The sequence below is a fragment of the Falco biarmicus genome, chromosome 4 (assembly GCF_023638135.1).
Source record: "Falco biarmicus isolate bFalBia1 chromosome 4, bFalBia1.pri, whole genome shotgun sequence".
Lineage (NCBI taxonomy): Eukaryota > Metazoa > Chordata > Aves > Falconiformes > Falconidae > Falco > Falco biarmicus.
The window spans coordinates 109335818-109348077 of NC_079291.1; the positions used below are offsets into that span (position 1 = coordinate 109335818).

Sequence of the window (12260 nt, forward strand, 5' to 3'; positions counted from 1 at the left end):
TTAGCCCTAAGTGAGAACACCCAAAGGAAAAAAAAAAAAAAAGTGCTCTGTGTGTTTTGCTTTGTTCTGTATGTGTTTTATCTTTTCTCCCCGAGGACCCGATTTTCCTCCTTTTTTTTCCAAAATGGGTGCTTTGATTAGCATACGTTATGTCCTGCCTATAAAAACCAGCCAAAATGAATAACTGTGGATTCAACCAATAGCTGATTTCAAATTGAAATTGAATAGCCAATTTCAAATACAGGCACAAGGATTCCCTTTATTGCCATTAAAAGAAAGTATAAACTTTACCAAATGTTGAAAGCAAATTTAGTTTTTGAAAGGCTGCGCTATGACCAGCGGTAACTGTGTGCGAGTGTCCCTGGAACCATGCAAGAGCCATTACCTCATCCTCGCCGCCAGCTCCGCCTGCCCTTACACATTCCGGGCACACATCTCCCTCCCGCTGCTACGTGCCAGGAATCGGTAACTGGTTTGCTCTAACAATGCCTGGGTGCGTGCTCAGGATATGGTCAGTTATTAGAAAATGACCCTATGAATGGAGGAATTTGACTGGGTGAGCAGCTCCCAGACAAGCATCTGATATGACTCTGGATGCCAGAATTTTAATTCCTTCCCACCCATCCCACTCCCCACCCCCAAATCTCAAGTGACTAAATTTTGCAGGTGAAAAATGTGAGCAGCTGCCTTTGCAGGCATACAGAGGACAGTCTGAACAGGGAGTTGGGAAGGCTGCATAGGAACCCTGGGAAGAAGAGTTAAGGAAGAGAGAAGGGGGCACCGACTCTTTCCTCTTGTTTAACAATTCACACCTATCTACTGAATTGAAGTTTGGTGGATCTGGAAATTAAAAACCTGCGTATCTTTAAACAGTATTTTTGCATTGCCAATCTGAAAGGTATCCATTTTAAATGTGTCAGTGTTTCCCATTTGCAATCAGCACAGTTGCAGAAATTGAAGCTGAAGTACTTCTGTTATTTGTAACTGGGGTGAGGGTGTGGAAGGAGAATTTAGGGCAGGGGCACTAGAAAACATTAAGATAGGGACTGTTCCTCAATTTCAAGGACATAGTCATCTTACTGTGTCATTCCTGACTACAGCTGCATAAACATGAATGTAATACTCAGCCCTGGCAAATAGTTCTGAGAGAGCCAGCAGGTTTTTCATGTATCTTGTCTCAAAGTGGAGTATATTTTGCTCTGCTGGCAGCTACACGCTCTTTTCCCTACTCTGAGAAATGCAGAGGTGCAGTGGGGTCAGAGGAGGTGAGAAAATCCTCAAAGAGTATTTTGTTCCATTTATTTAGGTAAAATATTTCCTTCATTCTTGCAAGGAAGGAAGAAGCGGGGCGGGGGGTGGGGAGTAGACTGTCCACTGTGGAGAGGGCGAATAACAAGGAGCTACAGAATCTGCTATGGCATGATGACTCAGGATTGGGTTTACTAGCAAGGACATGTCCAGCTACTGCATTGCAACTGCTCGGGGTGTGCCTCTCCACTGTGCTGGCTGCTTTGTTCCTCAAGGCTGATGCTTCTCATACAGAAAAAAATCTGTTTCTGAAATAGCTTTAATCTCTATTTCCCCTCCTTTATTAGAATAACCTAGGCTTTCTGCTTGGACCCTTTTATATACTGTTTACAGTTTTCTAATAAGCTCTGATTCAGGTGATAGTTTTCAGGCAAGCCTAAACATGCAGTAGCAGTAATAATGTTTAATGTATAATTTTCTAGCACTTTACTAGGAAATGGTGACATGAAGAAACTAATTGATCAGACCAGAAGTAATGGTTAGAACTGTTTAGGTCAGTTACCCAATTTTATGAGAACAGTTGCCTTGCCTACAGGGTTTCCTCTCTTTATTTTGCTCCCCCACCAAACAGAACTGGGCACTGAGATCACTTCCTAGTAAATTCCTTTGTTAGTGACATTGTGTATAAATTAACTTTCACTGAATGGAGGTTACTCCAGGTAATTTGGTGTAATTGCAAGTGAGCTGTGACCTTCACATCTGTGGTGGTAGGTTTTTGGTTTGGTCTTGAATGAACCTGAGAAGATTAACATATCATAATGTAGTGAGGAGAAGTCATCCCCACTGGGGGAGAAACCATAGGGTTCCTGCCCAAATAATGTGAATAACTATCTCCCCGTTTCCATGAGATGCAGAGAAGCTGTGAGAAATGTGCTGTTTCTTGGCTCGTTTTCCTGACCCAGGGACTCTTTCTTGTAATTACCAGAAGATGCAATTTACACCTAGTTCTTCTTTCTCTTCATTAAACAGTTGTGTAACATGAGAATGTTGCAGCTCAGACTTCCCAGTTTTCTCTCATTTTCTTCCTTTCAGTCCCCTTCTTGCCTTGCTGCATAGTTGACTGAACCCTGGCAAGTTGTTTCGGCACTAGTTTGGGTAATATTTTAAGGATACTGGGTTTTTTTCTTTTTTTCCCAGAAGGTTTAAAATAGACACAGTGATTCTCTTTGTTGCGGTAGCAGTAGGATATTCAGCAAAAGTGAAAGAAGTACAGCCATTGAAACAAAATGTAGTGCCTGGCAGGCTGAGGAGAATGTTCAACTAGCTTGTTATTGCCAATTTGGCTATTTAAAAATATTTACCTTCTTAAATGATTCTAAGAAAATTCTTAGATTCTTGCTATTGAAAAAGTAATCTCTGGATTTTAACGTTAAACTAATGCTTCGTTTTGTGATAACTGTAAATATTTTAAAAATGGGATCTCTAGTATCAAAAGCAAGGAAGATTTTTTTTTTTTTTTTTTTTTTTTTTTTTTTAAACAGAGGGCTGGCATCATAGTTGGCAGTAAATTCTCCACCCCCAACATGAAAAGATTTCTTTGGCAGGAGCATGTTTGTGAACTGTTTCTGTTTTCAGTGTTGACAGCCTCTAAGAAATGTTTGTAGTTTTGGTTTGCTTGTTTTCTAGATTCTTGCAGCTTAGAGTCCTTTCAGTGTAGCACTTATGTGTGCCTAAATGTAAACAAGAAACCAAAAAGCATAGATGTGCCCTCAGAAATACTGGCATTCTTTCTGGATATTTCACCAAGCTTCTCATTTTCGGTCAGGCTAGCTTTATCCCCCTTGTCTCAGCTGTAAGAATAGTACAGTTGTCATTGTTTACATTGTGTAATAAATCCCTAGTTTACCTCAAAAGATACTTTTGGCATTGCTGGGTATTGGAAATCTAGACATGGGCAAGCTGCTTCCTGGGCTCATTTGTTTATTAATGTTTCCATTTCACAGCTCTGTTATTGTCTGAGCATCTCAAAGGAAATATCAAGATTTAATGTGGGTTTGGATGCTTGTAAGTTTTACATGTTTAGCAAGTCAGAAATAGGGAGGGCTTTATACACCTTTGTATTGTGGTTTTGCTGTTTATTTCTTTTTGAGGTAGTGATCACTATTCTCTTCTTCTGTTGGCCAGCATGGACATGGGCATTTTATCCACACTATGGCTTGGTTAGTACAGCTGATTGGGCAGCTATGGCAGGAGCTTGACTGGATTTAAAAAAACGACTAAACAAAAAACCCAAACCCAAAACAGACCACCACAAAAAAATCCCACAAAAAAACCCCCACATACACAAAACAATAAACCCCCCTTTTTTTCTCCTAGTTCAGTTTGTCAGGAAGTCCTAAACCAGCAACAGGAATGAGTGAAGAGACTGGTGCCAGTACTGGCACTGCCACTGAAGTGCTCACCTACCTACAGAACTGGGGTTTAATGCGTTCCGCAGTAAGACTGGCTGTACCAGTAAGTCTAGTAGATAACAGCAAATGCTAAGTCTGTGCTGATATCTTTTTTTTTACCATCTAGAATCTGACTAAAAGTTTTCCTCTACCAAATTCATTTTTTTCATTTCAAAATTGGAAATTTCGTTTCAAAAATTCTACAATTTTTTTCAAACATAGTATTTCCTATAATTTTAAACCTAATGTTTTGAATACTTAAGTAATACAAAGCCTTATTTCTGAAGTACCACCAGCCTTTGGAATCTGGTATTACTTTGTCCCACAACAGCATAAGGTGGTGTATTTCTAACTGTTTCCTCGGTGTATTTCTAACTGTTTCCTTTTGTGGCTTAAACAGAAACCTCTGTGTTTGTCCTTGATCCCACACTACCTGTTGGGGTGTGTGAGCACATTTGCTGTGAACTGACTTGGGAAATTAGTCAGCAGATGCTGTTATGCTTCCCTTCTTCAAAGGGAGGAGCTGTTTCTGACCGTGGCTTTCCTGTTTTCTCAAATTCTGGCAGGTCTTGGGCACCTTTGAAAACAGAATTCAAGCAGAGGAAATGTCAAACGAGGGACTGGAATTTTGTGATTTTGATGGTCCATATTTAGTAATTCATGGAGCTTTAGGGCTGGGGTTTATCATTGGCAATGCAGATTTTCTGCAACAGCTAGTTGCACACGGTGTAAATGATTGTAATAACATGTATCCTAAAGTTGCCTGTCAGTGATTCCTCCAACCAGGTGAAAGTTAATTGAGACAAATAATGACACATTCAGAATTGTAGATTTCTGGATCACTGCTCTCTTTACTAATTCACTTATGATAACAGAAATATTAGGGATGCAGTGGTTTTCTAAAGATTCTGTGCTGCTTATATAAATTTAGGGTTTCAAATGAGAAACTTATTTTTTTTTCTTTCTATATTTTCCTAACTTGGGTAGGGGATACTTCTCTCAGAAATGTCCCAACTTTGATATCATTACTCTATTTATTGTACTTCTTTTCTACCCCGTACTCCAAAGGAGAACTCATTCTTAGGAGAGCCTGGTCCATCACTTAGATTAGCAAAACTCTTAAACATACAGACCTTTTTGTGACTTTTCCAAATTCAACCTGCATAGCTATTAAAGGAAGAAAACCCAGATCCTCTTCAGCTTCACCATCTAGAAACTCCCAACAAATGACCACTCTAATGAGATCTACATGAATGTCAGCAAGTTATATAAACTTTCACTGAATCTACGCTTTCAGTAGTGCATGTAGAACTTGCTGAGTAAATAAGCCATCTCCTACTAGTTAGTATTAGGCATAGGAAGGAAAGGTGTAATACTGACTCGGGGAAATGGCAGTGATGTGCAGGGGTTTGCTATTGTCTTGGCTTTTTAGGAATGGAGTTTTGGGGAGGGGAGGGTTTGGGGCTTTTCTGCTCTTTGTTTTTTTAACTGATATCTGTGTGTGATTTTGTGCTATTCATTTCTGGCACTTACTTCTTCTTAAAGATGTCATTTTCCAGAAATTGCTGCAGGATTCAGCCTGTCTTCAGGAACACACAAAGTCAAAAATTTTACTGGATATGACCAGTGCTCTTTAAGAAGCAGGCTTATTAAAATGTATAGTTTTCATCCGTTGTTCTGAAGTTTGCATTACTTTCTTCATCTATGTTTTTCCCCAAAAAATCACTTTAAACCATCCTAAAGGTCTTGTTATTAATCATTTTCTGGAGAATTCCTTAACCCTTTGTGTAACATCTGAGAATCCTATGTAAATATGTTAGTATGCATCTTTTGTGTTAGTTGTTTATTTCTTTTTCTTGAGTAGATTTCTTTTGATTTGTTTTGGTTGGGTGTTTTTGTGTTGGTTTTTTTTTTTTAGGTAGAAGACAGTTTTAAACTTTATTTTTGGAAACAATCCTGTAAATACCAAAAGTTCTCTAAATATGTATGTTATCAGCTGTGTAAGGTGCTAGCTTCAGAGGATGCATTTTGATATTAGTTAATGTATTCAAATCTGAAAATAAATGCTCTGAGTACACAGCTTTCGTGATTGCTATTTATAGACTTCTCATCTTCCCTGTTATTGGTAGGTGTAATTAACAAGCCATACTGGGAGTTTTCCTAATCACAAAAGACTCTTAGTTGTAAGTACAAAAAGCTCTACGCTCAGTTCTGAGTAGGCAGGATATCTGAGTAGGGTAACATGTCAGATGTCCTATCTCATGTGAAATCCATGATCGTCATACCTGGTGTCAGGGTTGGAGGGAGCCTACAACAGCAATAAAACTCCCCAGAACCTCCCTAGCTTAGAAGGCAAAGAGAGAGAGCGAGCGTACTTCCAGTAAGCTGCTTGGTAAAATGTAGTTCATATTAAATTCAATTTCTTGGTCAAGAGTATTGAATGAATTCAAGGTTTCAGATCATCAAAAACAGAAATATGAAGACATTTTGTTGGCAAGCTAGACTTCCAGAACAGAAACTAGAATTATCATTTATGAGCTGAATGGGAAACCAGGGAGATGCCCATTGGATAGGAAAATTTTTCACCTGTAGTATTTAATACCCACATTTAGCCACAGAAATTTATTTTATTTAGAACTTTATTTATGCACGTGCCCACATAACCTTTAACCTTCAGAGTTCACCTGTGAGCCAAAGAGCATTCACTTCCATAACAGGAAAACTGAAAACATGGTAGGCTGCCTTGCTTAGCAAGTGATACCCTAACAACTACAGAGTGGTACCAGCTGCCTCTGGCTACTTGCCCTTTATGCCATCCTTTGGAATACACTCTATTGTAGACTGTCATTAACTTGAGGCGAGGTAGCAAAAGATGACCTGAAGCTGTAGGTTCTGTCGTTAAGTAGGTTACACTGCTAGTGCTTGCTCTAACAAATCCTTTATCCCCATTGTAGTGATGACTATCATCAGAACCTTCAAAGAAAAATCCAAGTAACGTTATGGAAAGTTACAATTCTCATCTCAACAGGTAGTAGCAATTCTCTAGAGAAGCCCTTAATTCTTGAGTTCTTTATTTTTAGCAGTAGCTCTGTACTGGCTTAGTCTGGGTGCTTGGCTGTTGGCTGGGGTCAGCCCACAAGTAGCTCTTCAGTTGAGGTCATTCTCTAGGTTTGCAGTTTCTTTCTAGAACAGAACCACAAAGTTAACAGTTTTTAAAGGGCAGATTTCAAAATAATATGACACAATTTAATTGATCTCTAGTTGGCAAATTCAGTGGGTAGGGCCATGAATTAGAAGGAACAAAGTTTGTTCACTGTGGAAATGATTCTTCCAGGTTTGTTACTCTGAAGTTTATGCCGCTGCTACTACAGTTTGTTTTACCAAATAGGGAATGAGTAGTCTTCATTCTTACAGCTCAGAGTTTTCAGGTACTACTTTCATGTTATTACAGTTCAGAGTTTACATTGCTTCTGTGTTACAACTTTTGTAACAAAATGGACTACTTTCACATAATCCTAGACTGCAAAACTTCCTGGTGCTTCACTTCAGCATGAAGAAACTATCAATGGGAAAAGAGCTTTTGGGTTCCAGTGTATTGCTAAGTGGATTTAGTCTGTTTTGGAGACTTACCTAGCCTGGCTTGAAGTGTATTTGAATGAAGTGATGTCATATTGCTGAACCAGAAGCAGACCTTCTTATGTGAAAAAGGAGACCCTGACTTATGTAAAATACAAATATGTAGGAGCTTATGCCAAATTAGTCACCTTTGTGATGATTTTAAATGTTCAGGTTTATGGGGATAGTAAGAGTTCAAGTTGTGGTTTAGTACAGTGCGTAATGATCCAGCATTTTCTGTATCTTGAGTAAAGGTGATCTTTGGATCAAGTTGTGCTTTTTGATAGTGTTCTTTGTTTTCTGTTTAGACAATTGCTGGAGAGGCACTCTCCTGGGTTTTTATCGCTCTGAATTTTACTGACAAATGTAACTCACTAACAAGGGGCATGGAGAAAACTATTCCTGGTTTTGTTGGATGCCATGATTTCAAATTCAGAAGGATCAAGAATTCTGTAGTACAACTCAAAAGCATATGAACGTAGCAGTTATATTACTTACAAGAAAAAGGATACTTTTTGAGTATGGAGATTAATTTTACAAGATTGTATTTAGAAGATGATCATATGTTAATCTTATTTCAGATGAAAAGAGCCACAAAGCCTGATGCAAGAAATTGAGATTTGAGAACTCCCTGTTGATTAAATTATAGATATTCCTCTGATCTATCTAGCTCTTAATAGGGTATTAAGTGTATAATAGTGTAACGTAAAAGAATAGGAGAAGCAAATGGTGATGTATTTAGTAATGTTATTTGCAATTAAAAACCCTGAGGAAGGATTATGGTTGTATGATCAACCTTGTATAAAAATAGTACAGTCACCTTGTCCTTTGAAATTGATTTTGCTTGCCTTAAAGGAAATATCTTTCAGGTCATCCAGCATACTGCAAATGATTTGCTCTTACAGGTGGACATTATATTATAATTTCTTACAAACTAAAGATGATGATGGAGTTACTGGTTCTTTAAAGATTTCCCTTTAGTATCTTTAGAAGAAATTATAGTTGTTGTATCACACTGCTGGAAGATGCAGCGCACAACGTGTGCTCTAAGGGGAATTTTACATCACTTTGAAACATAAGCAGCATTTGCCTTTATAAGCAGTAGATTTTATTGCCAGAAACCAATTCCAGCCGCAACCCTTCTCCCCAGCGCACACCTCTTAATATGTTAAAATCAGTAGCTTCAGCTTGCTTTGTTTTGAGATCAAAAATGGTTACAGCTAACTCTGGAGGTGACATATAAAGAGATGTAAAATACTGCAGAAACTATGAAGGCGCTTGTCTGAGGCAAAGAAATATGGGGCAATGGGTGTGTTAAAGGACAAGAAAAAAAACTAAATTAGATGGGAGTGCCACTATGTTTAATTGCTTCTTTTGGCATGACTGACAATTTTTTCCCCTTATTTTTTGTATTCTCATCTTGCAAGTTACACCTCTTCAGATCTTTTTGTTCAGTAAATTTAGCTTTTGACAGCAGGGGGATGGCAGGTCAGGGATGTTTTTTGTTTTTCTTTGTTTCTTGTTTTTCAGCATCAGCTTTTTAGTTCAGTTTCTGGAAGGTACATCTCTCCCAGCAGCAGGAGCATTTAATAGCTGATGTTGGGCTTGTCTTTTGCATTGACAAGTGTTTTGACTTTCATGCCTGAAGCTGCTTGCATATAAAGCATCTCTTTGGAAGGGTTATGGGGCAGGGAAATGTGTAATAACATGCAAAGATGTGTTTCAAAGCTAGTAAGCTATTAACAGTGAACAGTATGTTCTTACAGGATGGTTACATTTATCCTGAAACCATACTAGCCCATACTAGTAGTATGTTAGTTAAAAGTGATTGGCAAAATTGTTGTAAAATTTTAATCAAATGCCTTCGGGTCCAAAGGAAGAAAATTAATAGTTTTGCATTCTCATTTCTCCTCAGAAAGCCTGAAAAAGGAGTCCAGTACCTAATTGAGCGAGGTTTTGTGCCAGACACTCCAGTTGGTGTTGCCCACTTTCTCCTGCAAAGGAAAGGTCTCAGCAGACAGATGATTGGAGAATTTCTGGGAAATCGACAAAAACAGTTCAACCGGGATGTATTAGAGTGAGTATTCTGTGTGGGGAGGAGGTAAGCATATTTTAATGTTTAAGTAAGCCATGTCATCGAGCTGCAGGTAATAATGGTCTCTGAATGTTCTGCACTTACCTCTGGGTCTTGTTCTGAAGGAGGGGGAAGCCAGACTCTTAGGGGTTAAAAAAGAAAGCATGTACATGAGCAAATATTTATTTCTTTGCTTTCCAGCTAAGTTACTGTTTTTGTTATTGATTCAGCAAGATACTTACAAGGATTTATATTCCCTGTACTCATGTACATTAACTCTAAATTTATGGTTTAATTTCATTGGCTTTAAAATACATTATTTCAAAGTCTTTTTCCTTCCTTGGGCTCTCTAATAATTTACTGACTGAAACAAAATAATATTATGTGCAACATAAGGCCTCCTCAGTAGTGGAACATGAAAATAATTATTACAGCGAAATGGCTCAGATGTTAGGTAAACAGGGATTTCAGTGTGTACAGGCATATGCTGACAAGATCTATACAAAGTGGTTTTTTTCCAAAAGATTAGATAAACAAAAATTGTTTTAAAAACCAAAGAAATTCAAAGCAGAAAATTAGACTTTTAGCAGCTTGGTCATAAATTTTTAAACCTTATATACAGAGTAGAACAAAAAAAGAAGCTTTATATTAAGAGGGTGTTTATTTAAAACATGTATTCTTGTGGGGCTTTTTTTTTTTTTTAACTTATACCTGACATACTGACCTGTAAACATGAATACATCTTAGTCCAGTTTTGTTCAAGGAACTGTATAAAAAATTTAGTTAGATGTTTAACAAAACAGCTGAGAATGGAAAAAGCCCTGCATCTTGTCCATTAAGGAAGACTAGGAAAAATTCTGACCGCAGTTTTAAACCGAGTATAATGAAAGCTGTATGAAATTTGCATTGGTCTTTCTTGAGGACTGAATGTTGGTACATAATATTGATACATTGCAAATAATTTTAAGGTTATGGTATCCTGCTACAAAGTGTCTGCCAACACCTTCTATTTTCTTTGTATATTTCTTATAGACTGCTCTCATTGGCTTCTTATTACAGAGATGCTGGTCACTTTCTCTACAGCCCTCTTGATCTTGCTATTATGCCATCAGAACTTACGTATCTCAAATTGTAAACTTGAGCACTGAATTAATATGGCTAATGGCATGGGTACATATGCCATAGACCTTTCTTTAGAGGTCTTCTCTTCCTTTCCTGTGCCTTGGTAAAGGCTGCCTTCTTACAGTACAATACCCAGCAGAAAGCAGCAGAAGAGCCTCCCTACCAAAGCATGCAGCCAGCCTTACAATAGAGGAACAGAATATGGCTTGGTTTTGATGCAGTCCCTCTTCAGCATGAGTCATTATTAGCTGCTTGTAATGGTTGTCTGGATTTTGCAATTATGAGTCAGGCTAGGCTGAAGACTTTCCAAAAAGTGCATATTTTGTTATTTTTTAAAAGAAAGCAGTACAGGTCTAGGACAAGATGATTTATAATCTTAGATGATGCATTTTGGAATCTTGAACAAATTGTTTGCCCTCACTGTCTCAAACAGATCAGCAGAATATGGGTAAGAAGTTTATCTCTGCTAAGCCAGATGCTGAGTCTGATGAGGTGAATTGTTAAGAGTAAGGTCATAATCACCTGCCTACAACCCCACAACAATCCTTTCATTGAAATTAATCTGTTCTTAAATAAGCTGTTTCAGCTACGCTTTGGGTCACGGAACCCCCTGTAAGCAGTGCTGTTATCTTGGTAGAGTTCTGAACCTCGCCTGCAAATGGGAACAAGGTATTTTTTTCTTAAAAAGAGACAACAGAATAGCATTTTATCTTAAATATCACATTTACAGATTGGAGGTAGATTTTGTCAAACTGATAACAACTCCAGGTTATTACACAGAAAAGACATTTTAACAGGTGATCCTTTTTCTGTTACACAGTTTCAAGTGACTTGCTCTTGATTTGTGTTCAAGTTTCCCGGATGCTGTAAATTAGTGTGTTTTAACTGGCTGAAATCTTCTTTTCATTGGAGCTTAGAAAATGCTCAAGAGAGTAGCCTAAATTTTTGACCAAAAGCTGCATTCTGGGCCTACTGTAGTTGCTACCTGGTGGTAGCTCAATTGTAAAGGCTTGTTTGGGTGGCGCAGGTCTGGCATGGCTGGCATTGATGTTGTTGCCCTGCCCAACATTTGGGGGACATCAGACACCCTTCCTGCAGCCCTGCTGTTCTGCAGCGCGCCTCGGCATTCTCTCTTTGCCTGACCAAGGAGTGCATGGTGTCACAGAGGTGTAGCTGAGGATCTGACCTTCTACTGTGTCTTGACTTTGCATTAGAAAACAGAAGTACAGACTCTCAAAGAAGGAATAAAATGAAACCGCCATAAAGAACACTGTTAAAAGTGAGAGGGAAAGCATGACATTTTGTTGCTCTGTACGGGATTCCCATCATTTCAGTTCATTACGCTACACAGTTCAGTGCAAGAGTACAGGCAAGTGGTACAGTAGAGAACCAAGGCAGCTGTTGTTGCGCTGGCTCCGCAAATGGTATGTTCCACTCTTGCCCAAATTTTGTAAAGAGGTGGTAAGCAGATGTTAGCTACAACACTACTACAAGACAAATGTGAGCTACTCTAATTTGTCATTGTATAGCTATACATTTAAGAAAAGGCTTTTAAAATTGGATTGTGCTTTCTATCTGTATTACAGTGCTGTTATGTGCAGTGATTCATATCTGCTTATTTAAAAACTTAAAGCTGAGTTTAAAGAAAGGAAATTTACAAGCTTCTGATTTTAAAGTAGTCTTTAAACAAAATATTAGAATGACATAGTTCACATTGTTGATTACATTAAACTGGTTCCTTCTTTTATTTT

General features: G+C 38.2%; 1 protein-coding gene across 11 annotated transcripts in view; it reads left to right on the forward strand.

Moving 5' to 3' along the window:
* Positions 1-12260, forward strand: part of IQSEC1 (IQ motif and Sec7 domain ArfGEF 1) — a 348442-nt gene that overhangs the window by 308285 nt on the left and 27897 nt on the right. For all 11 annotated transcript variants that reach the window (XM_056336363.1, XM_056336364.1, XM_056336366.1 and 8 more), the window contains one exon: positions 9229-9390. In XM_056336363.1, the coding sequence (XP_056192338.1) occupies positions 9229-9390 (162 nt within the window). The remainder of the gene's footprint in view (positions 1-9228; positions 9391-12260) is intronic.